This window comes from Aedes aegypti, chromosome 2 (genome assembly GCF_002204515.2).
Source record: "Aedes aegypti strain LVP_AGWG chromosome 2, AaegL5.0 Primary Assembly, whole genome shotgun sequence".
Taxonomy (NCBI): domain Eukaryota; kingdom Metazoa; phylum Arthropoda; class Insecta; order Diptera; family Culicidae; genus Aedes; species Aedes aegypti.
In genome coordinates, this window is record NC_035108.1 from 102,113,541 (window position 1) to 102,128,395 (window position 14,855).

At 34.9% G+C, this 14,855-nt stretch overlaps 1 protein-coding gene across 1 annotated transcript; it reads left to right on the forward strand.

Annotated features, from left to right (window-relative positions):
* The first annotated feature begins 1,037 nt into the window (after positions 1-1,037).
* LOC5579056 (zinc finger protein 624) lies at positions 1,038-4,168 on the forward strand. The gene is made up of 6 exons (XM_001657201.2): positions 1,038-1,709; positions 1,772-2,466; positions 2,527-2,603; positions 3,529-3,658; positions 3,725-3,934; positions 4,014-4,168. The coding sequence occupies exons 1-6, from the start codon at positions 1,560-1,562 to the stop codon at positions 4,066-4,068; spliced, it is 1,317 nt and encodes a 438-aa protein (XP_001657251.2). The 5' UTR covers positions 1,038-1,559; the 3' UTR covers positions 4,069-4,168.
* The last annotated feature ends 10,687 nt before the right edge of the window (positions 4,169-14,855 follow it).

Genomic DNA, 14,855 nt, shown 5'->3' on the forward strand with positions numbered 1-14,855 from the left:
GGATCATATGGTCGGTGTTTAGACAGACCAGACTAGATGAATTTTGGAGCTCTAAGGATACGTAAAGAACTCCATCAATTTTAAATCTTCCATGTTATTTTGATACAAATGTATCATCAAATTGATAAGTTTCATTATTACAGCAAATATATATAATATATTGATGTTTCACATGTTTGGGGTACATTTTTCTTACTCAATTAAAAAAACACTTGGTTCAGTCTGTCTGAACACCGACCATATCTATGTTTTTTATTTGATATTTAAAAACTTGAATTGTGCTGTATCAATATTTACAAGTAATTATAATAAATAAGTATGTATGGAGCAATAACAATTTTAATTTATCCCCATAATTGAACGACAATATTAATTAGAATGAGCCTCCACCACATCATCCCTCTCAGGAGAATTTTGATTCCCAATATTTTTTTTGCGGTGGTTCAGAATTGAAAATATCAAAAGTCTATTGTAATCACATCCTACTTGTTCAGTTGCATGTGGTGTTAGCAGCATTGCTTAAGTTAAGAGATTTTATCGTAATGCACAACCAGCATAAACGTTCTTCCCCTTTTGTTTATGTACTAATTATAACTTCAAATTATTTTAATTAAATTAGTTATGTTGTCTACCATTGTACACGGCAACATGTTTCAAAATAAGTGGAGCTGCTTTTAAAACAAACTTTAACATCGATCAACCAAACCATAAAATATCCAATAGCGGAAAAATAATAATAATAACCGATCATTGCAAATCGAGCCGAACTGGCGCTCTTTCCGTGCACACGCGCTTTCTGCAGAGCTGTCAAATCAGACTTTTGCGCTCCTTCTTTCGCTCTCCTTCAACTCAACAACTCAGCACGATCCACCTCGAGGTGGATTGGTGAGCTGTCTGGTTGTTGCAGATGAACAATCATCGTGTAGCGCGACATCATCATAGGCCAGTGGAAGTGGTTCACCTAGAGTGAATTTATGTCAGAGAAAAAGTAGATTTTGTATGAGAATTGACAGAAAAATGAATGACAAGTTTATCCACTTCTCCTGGCCTATTGCCACCAAGCTTGCAACTCACCAGAAAATCGTGGTACAATTAACAACGGCCCTTAGGTGAACCACTTCCCCTGGCCTATAACTGTCTGCTTATTGTCATACGGAAATATAGCAAAAGTTGTTTCAGAATTGGATGATTTTTGTTCAGCAGGTGCTGCCGCATATTCCTTAATAGTCATTCAAAATAAGGAATATGATTATTTACAGCCATGTGTATTACAAATCATTCAATCTATGGCGGGAGATTTCGTTCAGTGTATAGGTTGATTCGTGAGAACACGCGGCTTGACATTCACTCACTGCTTCGTGTGAGTGATGATAATTCACTCACTCACTGCTTCGTGTGAGTGATATGCGATGAAGATGAGTTCATGGATACGTAAACATAAACACAAACATCTGATCGCAAGCAACAAATTTCATTTACTGGATACGTTCTTCCGTAGCAGGAAACTTAAACCTTTATTTTAGTAATAATCCACTTTAGTGCTTCAATAAAAGTGAATCATGTCTTCGGTGATAGTTACCACAGATAAGCCAGAAGGCTTCAAATGTTTCCAACAATTCTGTCGGCTTTGCTTGGGTGAAGAATCACTTGAAGATATATTTTCGGAAACAGGTCTGAATCAGTTGATTTCGGAATTGCTCTCAGTACAAGTAGGTTCCTAAGGTGAGCTGGTTCTAATTAAAAAAATAATATCGATAATGCTGTTTTCTAGATATCCCATGAAGATCAATTGGGTCACGCTATCTGCGCGATTTGTCGCTTACGAATTGTTGAATTCCGTCAGTACCGGGCACGATGTCAGGAAGTGCAAGGAGTACTGCAATCCACGGCGCAGAACTTAAGCGGTGGTATGGACAAAGATTCCACGACTGAGTCTGTTGAAAAGAATCATATGCCCTTCGAATCGCGCGAAATAAAAACTGAAGTATGCGAAGAAGAACTTGGTTTCGTCATCGAAACAGACCAAGCGGAGGTTGGTCTCAAGACAAGAGTTGAAACTCCGGACACAATTGTAAATTATAGCCATGATCAACTTGGACTGCTGTTACTATCAGATTGTACAGAATTATCACATGATAATGAAGAAGACCATCAGAGAATTCCATCTACAGAGGTGGAATATGCACAAATGGTTGGCATAAAAGATGAGATTGATATAGAACCAGTGAAAATAGTTTGTACGGACATAGATGCTGGGATAACAAATAATTGTAAGAATACATTAAGTTCGGAAACAATCTCACCCGTAACGTCGCAAATCCAAAAAGCTAGAACACCCCAATCAATGCAATGCAAAACATGTAATAAGATACTTAAAAGCGAACATCGACTAGTGGTACACGAAAGAAGAGTGCATGGGCCAAAAAAATACAACTGCGATGTTTGTGAACACAGCTTTCTTTTGCCGTAAGTGTATAAATGTTATATCGTTTCATATGGTTGTATTTAACAATGTTCTCATTGAAGGAGGGATTTGAGAAGGCATGAACTTTCGAAGCAACATTTAAAATATATGGCCTTTGGAGGACGTTCAGCAGCTCATGGTAAGAAACATCGTACATCGGACTCACTAGATTGCTTTGGAATTGCTTGATTCCAATCGATGACATCAACGAATCAATTTTTTTTTTGAAATTTACACTTGCCATGCACTGAGAACAGCGTTGCGGTTGAAAATACTATATCAGAGGGTTAAATTAAATACACAACGCCACTTGATTTGTGCAGACTAAATTCGCATTTATTTCAAATATTTTGTGCATTCAATTTTACCATGGCACCATTTGTATAGTAAAAAATACTATATCATGGTTAAAAACTTGCAGTAGACCAGAATCGAACCGAGGATCTGGCGATTGCCAAGCGCGAACGCTAGCCGCTCGGCTATCGACGCGGTTGGATTGAGAGGGAGCAAAACGCAAATAAAAAGCGTTCATGATAGCTCAATCGTGGTTGGAATAGTAAATTTAAAAACACGTTCATGGTTCTCATTACTGCAACGCTTGTTTCAGTGTGTGGATACACTCCCGTGCAAGTTTGGGCTCATCCCCTCAAAAACATGCAAAAGTGTTTTGTTCATATCTCTGTGAACTTTTGCACTATACACCATACTAAGGGGTGAACCTGGTAAACCCAAACTTTTGCACGATTACTTGAATGGATATTTTATTAATATTAAATAATTTAATCGTTAAGCGTTAAGCGTTGAAAAATGTTACAATTTTAAGAAACATTTAGAGAACAAAATTCAAAACATATTTTGGTCAAAATACCTTCCAAGTAAGACTAATTATTTTTCGAATGCTCCATAAAGAGTTTCAATTAGACTTGTTATCACAGAGACATGAACAAAACATTTTTGAATGTTTTTAAGGGATGAACAAAAACATTTGCACGGGAGTGTATATTGAACATTTTATTTGGATATTTCTTCGTTTACTAATATTATTCGTAATATTTCACCGAAAGGCAAAAAAATATGGCAATGTAAGGAATGCGAAAAATCATTCCGGGATAATAAACACTTACAATCTCATATGAAGATCCATGGCCCTAAAATGTTTGAATGCCAAATATGTGGAAGGCCGTGCACACTCCCGTAAGTTGCGCCTATTTTTTTTTTTCGGTAACTCAGTGGTACCTAATAGTCCTCCATATTTTGCAGTGGTCAATTGAAAAGGCATATGTTAACGCATGATCCAAACCGCACTCGTCGGCCGGTGAGAGAAAGGGTCAACGCCGCTGCTGGGCCATTCGCTTGTGACATATGCCAGAAGGAGTTCAGGACGAGATGTACACTGGGCTGGCACAAAAAGCAAGTGCACGGACCGAAATCTTATGAATGTCACATTTGTGATTCGAAATTTACCACACGGTATGTCATGAATGTCACACTTGTCCTTTCACAATTTGAATGTATCAATTGTCTATTTCTAATTTGCTTTTCATTTTAGTTATATTTTGCTCGAGCATATAAAGAGGCATTATCGTCACGAAGAGAAGAAGTGAATTAGCGCGACCCCCGCAGTCTGGCAACACTGATTAGTATGCGTTTTTGTGTTTCCGCTTCGATAAATAAATGATTACGTAGAGTTTGATCACTAACGAGCATACACGTGTTTTCTCTATCTCGTTTGAAGCCCTCAGTGAAGTTGCTTTTCTCGTTTTCGTTCAATGATTCCTATGAATATGCCTTCGAAAATTTCAATAACCTTTAGTATTTTCTCGAAAAGTTGTTTCAAATGCGAATATTGCTTAAAGGAAACCCACAGAGATTTCTGAAGAAATTTTTGCATTGATATTTCCATATATTTTCCAATGAAGAAGATAGAATTCATCTTAAGATGTCATCGGAGTTATAGCTCCCAAGAAACATTTGCCTATTTTATAATCATTTATTAAGCAATTTTTCACAACTACATACTGAATAGTTGCTTTATTATATTACTTTGCAGCTGCTACGCACACATTGTTCAAGCAAATCTGGCGAAATTATTAGGCTTCTTATCATTTAGTGACTGTAATCATATATTGTAATGATGTTTATTCAGGTTTCACTTAGCTTAATAAGGATTGATGTAATGTAATGATGTAATGTAATGATGTAATGATGTAATGATGTTTATCCAGGTTTCACTTAGCTTAATAAGGATTGATGATTTAACAACGCTAGTTTAACAAACTACATTATTGCAGTTTAATTCAGCATCGTGTTTAACAACATTTTAATTATTTCCAAGTGAAGCCTTTGTTCAGGCGTTGTTCACACAAATTTGGAGAAGTTATAAAGCGTATCGTTGTATATTGACTTTATTCTACAACTTCAAAATCGCTTTATAAGCATTCATCTCAGCTTTTATTCAACTGCCACAAAATTGATTGAAAACAAATAAATGACTAAAAATAGTTAACACTGTATACATCAAATGCAGTGTATACCTTTACCATGAATTAATAACCACACTTTTAATAATTACCTGAATACTGGATTCAAACTCGAGACCTTCCCATCGTCAGCGGTATACCTTGCCATCTGCGCCATCCTTGAATTCATATATCAGCCTTCCAGTGCCCAGTATAAACCAATTGTCGCTGATTATTGATCAAGCTTGAGCTTCCCAACAAACATATAAGTGGAATAACAATTGAACAAACCACTCTAAAGTTTATTTCAGTTGAATAAACTGTTTTTCAACTACTTATGTTCCTTGGGTTCTATTCAACAATGGATTAATGCACGAGTTCACTAATTTGACGCTTGAGCGGTGCCGAATTCACTAGTTTCCATGGTCATATAAATAACACGGCACCGCTAAAACGTCAGATAGTGAAACCGTGCATAGGACCAACTGATTAAGCGCATTACTTCTGCTGCTGTTCAGTACTGATGCGAGCTGAACTCAGAGGGCTATTTATAGCGCACAGTGAGAAAATTTATTTCAATGCTGGTCAAAAATAAAGTTTATTCACAAAGTAAAAACAGTCTGAAATGATTAATCGAATTTCATAATAAGTTTTAACTTGTTAAAACTTTAATTGAATTGTTCATCTAACTATACTAAAATTCATTTATTAAATGTATAATATTTCTACTAGGTTAATATTTTAATCATTTGTCGTACTTTTTCCATCTATTAAACATTATACAAACATAAAATATATTTCAATCAATATTCCTATGTCAGAAGACTGATTCAAAATATTTTCTAAACATAATTTAATATTGTATTGAGAAAGCATCAGTTATTATTGTATCCAACATGTTTTTATATATTAGTAAGTTAGTGACGAATTCGCCAAGGGCGAAAGGGCCCATTCACAAATTTCATAACGCTTTAGGGGGTGGGTGGGTGTTCGAACGTTGTTACGGCTCATACAAAAATAGTAAACTATCTATACAAAAAGCGTCACGCGGGGGTGGGTGGGTGTCTAAAATGGCCAATTTGAGCGTTATAATAATATATGAACAAACCCAAAAGCCACTCAAATAAAGATAAATAATAATAATATTAGTAAGTTGAACATTGCAATACATTAGGAATACAACGCAATTTTTAGATATTTTGTCCATTTTTCAAAAATTTGGCTATGGTGTGACCTCTTTTGTAAGGCTTCTTTGTTGGTGAACAATGTGTTTAGTAATCGTTATTTTGGACTTCTTTGGATGACTTGCTCGGATGATATATCTATGTTGTATTAGGATTTTATAAAATACCTATTCAGCTTTTAATCATGTTCATGTTAAACATGGAAATAGCTGAAGTGCGAAGCAACCAAAACGTTAGTTCGTCTCCTGTACATCTGTTTACACAATTATATTTGTTTGGTGGAATACTGGCTCTTTAATAGAAGGAAAATGACTTGTTCAACTCATTAGTAAAACAATCTTGACAAGTCGGCAGAGATTCTTTGGAGAAGTTTAATATGTGTTGATTCTACTATTATTTCTAAAAATGTTGAACATTGACTTAAATTTGGATTTAAATACCATCTTCTCAGCTCTTTGTAGGGCATTTTTTCAGCTGTCACCATTATTCAACAATAATTAACTATGTATATGTTTATTTGTGACACTGGACTGTAAGTTGGGTAACCACTTTCATGTAACTATTGTTAAATTATTATTTATACTTCGATTATCATTAAAAATGTTATGATTAGTAACTTTTTCCGATATCAATGACGTCACAGATGATGATCACTACATTTGGAAAATTTAAACTTTGATATTTTTAATCCAATGTGATTCGAACTTTACCCTCGTTGATCCATTACGTCGCCATTACGTCCATTACGTTAATCCAGCCATCGCATACACGTCTAGGATTTTATTTGAAAAACATTTTAAACATTTGAAAATAACATAAAAAGACATAATATGTTTTGCTTGAATAATAGCATACTCATATACTGTTATTCACATTGTTTATCAGTTTTACTATTCATGCTGGTCAACATTTTAAGTATTAGACACTGAAACTTGTGTACGATTTGTTGTTAATCAAATGTTCAATATTCTACTAAAATGATGGCTACAATCTGTAGAAGCTTTTAATCAGTCAATTGTTAAACTTCTTATGTGTTGTAGAACAAAAGCTACTATATTTGCATTTTCGGAAGTTTATTCAGCTCTTATTCAAAACACAAACTGCAAGTGGAATAACAGCTTTTTTATAAGCGGAAATTAATTTTATTCAATTAATGATTCAACTAAAAATTTGTTCAGCAATGGTTGCTGCTAAGCAGCTTGTATTAAGCACGTACAGTGGCCCAATTTCATATTCGTACAGGATACTGATTCCACATCAAGTTAGTAAAAAACTATCAAATGAAGTATTGAGCTACAAATACTTTATCCACATTGAAGGTAATAGGTGTCATCTATTGTTTGCCAATCACAAAATGTTTCCATTTACATTCATCTTTGGATTAATAGAAAAGTATTGAGTTGATGTCTAAAATTCACCCAATTCCATATTCGTACACCCACCAAAATTCAAACGCACAACGTTCAAAACTAAATTTAGAAGCTCTATTTGATTACTAAAGTGCTTTATTATGATGTTCAGATGTAGTGAAATACATTTGGACAATTTATTAGTGGACATATATGAAATTTAGGTAAAATTATGAAAAATGCCAGTTTTCCAATGATTTTTGCTATAAAATCCAATAATTCGAATAATTACGTTCATGTTTGTCATTGGATCCAATCTATAGATTATACTCGTAAGCTCTGATAGAAATTTAGTTGAAATATATATACTTTACAGAAATCATAAACAGTTTTTATCCCTTTTGAGTTCAGAAAATTGTTGTGCCATAAGTTCAAAACTCTTCTAAAATGATATTTTTAATCAATGTAAACCAAATTTTCATTCTAAACAACAGGTAAATGTTAATTTCGAATTTGTCTGTAAAAATAATTTGAACTACGAACTTCGTTTTACAGTACCCTAAACTACGCTGTACATACCTCCACATAATTGATGTCATCGTAATATTCAATTGTCTTTGAAATAATATTCAAATTATATTCAAAATAGCACCCTATTTTGCAATTTATTGATTTTATAAGAAAAATACAAAATAACTTGAATGAGCAGAAAGCATTGATACACTATTTAATAGAATATATCCTGTTGTTTTCATCATTTTAAAAACACGTTTGTGTTGCGGTTATGGCAATAATATTTATTCTATAAATCTCTATAATCATGTTTGGTAGTAAAATGTAAATTAAAAATGATAATTACGCAATGTTTTGATAGGAACATTAACTATGGATTATGTATATACATTTAGGAGCCAAACATACAGAAATTGACTAAAATTTTTGGTTTTGGATTTGTTATAAATGTTATACTACCTAAGATTCAAAAGTATAAGTTGTCGATATCCACTCCTAGCTACTCTAAAACTGATTATAATTTTTTGAAACTTGTGCAATATTCGCAGTTATCATTATTAAGGAAGTGATGTTGAAAAAAATGCAATTTATTGATCGACTTACCGAATATTTTAGCAAAAACATGGGAAAACTGGTATTTTTCTTAAATTTACTTAAGTTTCAAATATGTTCGCTTTTAAATTTTCCAAATGTATTCTACTGCATCTGAACAATACAACGAAGAGCTTAAGTAATCATCTAATCCATTAAAAATTAGTTTTGAATGCTGTATATTTCTTTTTTGTTATGTGTACGAATATGGAATTGGGTCAATTATAGACACAATCTCAATACTTTTCCATTATTCCAAAGATTTAAGCAAATGAATACAGTTTGTCATTGCCAAACAATAGATGACACCTATAACCTTCATTATTGATAAAGTATATCGAAGTCCATGCACCATTTAATAGTTTTATACCAACTTGATATGAAAACAGTGCCCCGTACGAAAATGAAATTGAGCCACTGTAAGTATCTTAAAAGCTACCAATTGTTCCTTGGGCTCAAAGTGCCTGGTAGAAATTCCTTCCATGTTTTTGCAAGGGTTTTGTTAAAATGGTATTAAGGTGGGCGTTTACTATTAGTTCCATCTTTGTTGCAATTTTACTTGAAATTATTTTATAAATACTTCAAAGGATTTCTTCTCAGTTCTCTATAGATTCTTACACGAATAAAAATATGTCGATAATATCTGGAAGTATTTTTACTAATCTGTTAGGTCATTTTTCCGTTTTCAGGAAAATCCCCTTTAGGTGTTCAACCACACTCAAAAAAATCCAAACGTCATTGCTACGTGAAAAATCACGTAGATCATTCCAAATTCATTTTACCTCAACTTCACCTGACTAATGTCGAATTCGTTTTTGAACCCAGGTTGGAACTGGCGCAACCCGTTCTGAATCACAGTTTCAACCCCAACCCGATTCAGGTTCGACCGAACTACAATTTGCTTGACATTTGTTTGTTTATGTGTTGATCACCGACCCAGTTCCTAAAAACGAAAACGACGTAAGATAAAGATCACTAAACCATTCATAACCACCAAATAGTGACTCGGTAATGTTTACTGAGGTTACCTATCGCGCTTACGTGGAATTCACGTATTGACTTCGCAGCACCAATCTGGAGTTCGCCGGTTAGACTTCCGAAGCGAAGTTTTGAACGAACTAACTGTCATTGCTCTGCCGGCTCGGCTTTTATCTCGACTGTTTTTGAAAACAGCCCAACATCACGTCGACGGAAGAAGTTTCACCACAACGGATGATTTGTCAATTCGAGCGCCCCAAAATCCTTCCGATTGAAAATGTGATGGCGGTGCTTAAGGTGCAACTGTTTGCTATCCATAAACGATGATCAAATTTGTAGTTTTGGGGATGTGATATCGGTTCTACCGGACAGAGATGAACTGAAAGTATATCAACATGCCTGTTATCAGCAAGCATATGATCCGATAGATCACCGAATGACCGATATGATATAAAACAGAAATATTTTCTTTTCAACGATAGTTTGAACATAGATTTTTCATGGATGCCACGATGAGTCTATCGTGTGTTACCTTAAGTTCGTTTATAAAGGAGAGGAAATTGAGCGAAGTTCTTTTTCTGAATTTTATCAGGATGCACAATAGGTGCCTGAGTTCATTTTGACATTTGCATAGTGTACGTACATTCGGTGTTGAGCTCAAATCCTAAGATGGCGCCCGCTTGATTTTTGAAGAACTTCAGAAGCTGCTGCTGCTTTAAACACTGTGTACAGAGCCGTAGCGTGGCCTCACAGCGCCCTTGGCAAACCTTCCTTTGGGCGCCCCTAACAATGAGAATATATACTAAGGTGTGGAAGAAGAAGCAAAGGCTATGTATTAGTAACAAGAAAAAACGTAAACAAAAATCTAATACGTCACTGTTTTACACGGCTTCTTATGGGAGCTCGCTTGTTTGTAGTTGTGATACATTTTGCACCGTACACGGATGTCACTCACACTAAATGTGGTCTTCCTCACCTCGGTATATTCTCATTACACCCCTAAGTTAGTTCTGTTTTCATTATGCAAGTTTATATGCGATTAGTTTTCGTAGAACATCTCAAGTAATCATGCTGCTCAAGTTGTAAAGCATTACTGAATAACTACAGTTAGAGTGGATTTACAATGGAAAAAGGCCCACTATTGTCGAAATAATGTAATGAATTATTACATCAATATGGCTTTAGAGGGTTCCACATTTAATCAACTTTGATTGTACACATTTTGAAAATGTTGACCTTCATCGCATTCACCACATTTTTCTATCTGTTTTCAAAATTACAGATTGGCTCCAGTATGGAACTTGCGTACAATATTTCATGCAAGGCATTATTTTGTTTGATTTTGCTTAACAACTCCTTCAGAGATAAAATTGTTAGAAAATTTATGTTTCGTCAAGATACTATCTGTTGTATTAATTAATAAAAAATACGTTTGAAAACAAGCGCAGGATTTTTCGCAGGAACTACACACTTAGAATCCCCAACACTTCTCCTTCTTGGGGTTGGATATCAAAAATGACATTGTAAGTATTGACACATATATTAAGATGTTCGGTTCTAATCCGCATGGTTCTTAATTAATTAACTCATTACGAGTGGTAAAGATGGATTTTGTAAAATTGATTAGTGCTAAATCATCTCCACTAAATTCAACACTTCCGAAAAAAAACTATCGTCAGTCAGTGCTGAAAGTAGAATATGTTCATACCTACTTGGGAACAAAAATCATCCTTTTTAACTCATGCAGTGAAGAGCTGACATGTAATTATCTGAAAATGTTATTCAGCATTCTGAATTTATTTTTACCAGGTTTAATTTTTTTAATATCATGCCCAACTGCAAAGAAGATTACAAAAGAAATCCGCCCGAAACTCACCTTGCATCATGGGAAGGCCAGTCCAGGATTTTTTTGTGATTATTATGTACCATACTCGGAGAACCCTGTGAAAGATTCTCTCAATTTCTTTTTGAATTTTCTGAGAATTCAACCTGTGCACAGTTGTGGTTCAATGAGATTGTGTTTGTAACAAACATCTATTACACAATAGCTTTCATTCACGCGCACGCTATTTCTTTGTTTCTTCTCAGTATGAATCTCGAATTGAATACCATAAACTTTATTTTTAAAGCCGTTAAAACTAGTTTAAGCGTAACCAGTTTTAAGGAGTATAAAAATACAAGAAAGATCACTTATAGATTTAGCAAGCATCTATTCAAACTCAAACAAATCGCACTCGCTCTGCGCGCGTCTGTAGTAAATATGAGATGGATGGATGTGGGTTATGAAAAAGATCTGTGTGGTCTGTGGGGATTGGAATTCTAAACTTGTAACCAACTGAGTTATTGGGTCACCAAGTGGCTCGGTATCTTAGTTGATGAAGCGCTCGTCTAGCATACAAGAGTCCTGGGTTCGAATCCCAGCCGAGCACATGGATTTTTTCATAATTTCACCCATAATTTATCCATCTTTACCACGCGTAATAAGTTAATTAATTTATACAAACTCAAATGTTAAATTTTGAAATTAATCTATGGGGATCATCTAAATTAAACGATTGAAGAAATGTTTAAATTTTACATTATTACGATGTGGAATTTATTTTGAAATTGTGACTAAAGAGGCGCCCTTATTTTATAAATCTCTTTCAAAATTTACCATATGCGTGACGCATTTTGGCGCCCTCCAAAGGCTGGCGCCCTTGGCGGGTGCCAACCTGGCCAACCGCACGTTACGGCATTGACTGTGTAAGATTGATTTCAAGGTAAATATGCTTTGAATACCGAAGAATCCCTGCATTACTTTATATTTTATACGTGATTTATAACCTCTATCAATTATAGCACGCGAAGGCTACAACAAGGCAGACCAAACTCACAAAATTTGGGAAACAGGACTCAAAATGCTCAGATTGCCAATAAAAATATCACAATCTTTTAAATTTGTTTACATTGGGAATTAGTTTTCTCCCAAAGCCTATTAGAAATAAGATTGGTCTTTATTACAGTTAAATTTAATGCAAAACCATCTAGGTCCTATTGAAACGCTTCGTAAAGGCTACCGGAAAATCCACGTAGCTCTTACGTTTAGCGACGGTGGAATGGACGAACTTCAAAAGTTCATGCGTTCATTCTGGGCTACCTATGATTAACGTAAGAGCTACATGGAAAGTGCGATGGAAAAAAATCACGTATGCTTTCACGTAACAATGACGTTTGGATTATTTTGAGTGCATGAAACTAAATAAAAAAATCTGCAAGTATGTATTTGTAATTATTTCAGATTTTTATATGAAATTACTTTGAGAACTACTTGATTTTTTTTTCAAATATTCATCCGAATATAACTCACCTTGATCTAGCTGAATATATACGTGTTTCAAGCTACGGATATCTGGGGAAATTTAAAAATAAAGTAAAAAAATCCAAAAAAAAATAGTATGAGGTTGTATAAAATATTTCAGAGGAATGCTCGGAAGTGTCTCTAGATGTATTCTATAAAAACATACGGTAACTTCTGAATTAATCACTGGAAGAATTTCGATTAATCGGTTGATTTATCCTTTGAGAAAATCCAAGTTTCAATTCATTTTTGAGAGAATCCAAAACGTATATTGAAGGAACTCAGGAACTCTTATGGACATCATTGAAAAAAAAACCGCTAGATGAATTGCTTTAGAAATTATTGAGCAAGGTTTTCTTATAGGAATTCTAGTGAAATTTTTTGAAGTCCCTTAATTTATAGGATGATTTTCTCAAAAATCTAAAAAAAACAGAGGAAAAAATGCCTGTAACTTATAGAGATATTTACTGACGACTGGCGACTGATCTCAGTAAATCGATAAGGAATCTTCGCATGAATCAGTTGGTTCATTTGTTGAGGTTGAAGATCATCCTGGAGTAATCTCAAGAATAGTTTTCATAATGTTCATCAAATCTGAGCACAGTTTTTCTCGTACCTGCCACACGATATACGAATGCAAAAATGGAAACTTTGGCAAAGAAAGCTCTCAGTTAATAACTGTGGAAGTGCTCATAAGAACACTTAAGCTGAGAAGCAGGCTCTGTCCCAGTGAGGACGTTAATGCCAAGAAGAAGAAGAAGAATATGTGAGTAAGTTCTCTGTTTATTTGAAAAACCAGCTGAATATTATGCATCCGGTAGAAATCAAGATCAACACTTATTTGAAATTATTATTTTCTCGGGTCCCGAGCGTCGCAGCTAATATGTGAATAGTGCGCTGTGTTCATAAAAATCGTAAGAATGCAGCGCCACACAAAAAAACTGATTTCAAAATTCGGCGAGTTGAGGCGCGTCGCGAGTCTCACTGGCGCGATCCGGTTTGGTGGCGGTGCGACAATATTTCATGGGTGCACAACAGCAACCCCTGTTGCTGTAGCGGATCACAGGGATTTATTTTTTTTTTTTATTTAAGAGGTTTTAAACCTGCATAGGTTTATTCACCTCTGTAAGGGATTTAGTTGAAATCTGGAAACGTAGCTCAATCTTGAAATCTTGAGCGATTTCACAAACCAGATTCTGGATTAACAGCTCAGCAGGATTCTTCCAGCGTGGTACTTCTCGCTAAGAGGAGCTCTTACCAGCTCGAAAGCGGAAATAACCTTGGAATAACAGATGATGCTCCTCCCTTTTGTGCTCTTCGCTTTCTGATCGACCAATCTGGGAAATGGGTATGTGTCAATAATGTGTTGGGTTTAGAATTACTTGAAAATTGCGGAAAATGCTAATGCGTGAGAAATTGGTCGAACATGAATTGCTGGAAGGGTTGACATTAACTAAATATTCAATACGAGCTATTGATAATCAATAGTTTTTTTTTTATGAAGGTAAATTTCTGATCCATGGGTGCCAAAATTATTACAATTCTTCAATGAGAATGTCTTTTCAAAAGCATTCTAAATATGTTTGTTACATGTGATGATTTTGCTAATCAAAGTGTTCCCATAAAATATGGAACATCAAAGACGCTGTTGGAAATGCCACTCTATTTTACAATCGTTGTGAAATGTTGAGCACTCACCCCGACGCAGCGTCCGCGATTACAGTCTCAAAATGTTGAGTCATAAATTATTCATGACAAATGCAATTTTGTATGGAGCTGTGAAATTGATTTAGGATTATAAGAAGTCATATATAAACTTCCACTAATTTGATGGCCCTGAAAAGGGCCGATGGCTTTGTTAGCTTTGATGCTCTTACAGATAAATAATACTGCGGGATGTTATCAGTTGATTGCCATGGTCAAACGGGGAATCCTCAACTCAAATGTACAAATTAGAGCAGACGGATTTCACGCCAA

Excerpts from the sequence above, each read along its gene's own strand:
- LOC5579056 (XM_001657201.2), top strand. The coding sequence starts at position 1,560 with ATGTCTTCGGTGATAGTTACCACAGATAAGCCAGAAGGCTTCAAATGT. Across the intron at positions 1,710-1,771 it reads CGGAATTGCTCTCAGTACAA|ATATCCCATGAAGATCAATT; the intron begins GTAGGTTCCTAA and ends GCTGTTTTCTAG. Across the intron at positions 3,935-4,013 it reads GATTCGAAATTTACCACACG|TTATATTTTGCTCGAGCATA; the intron begins GTATGTCATGAA and ends TTTTCATTTTAG.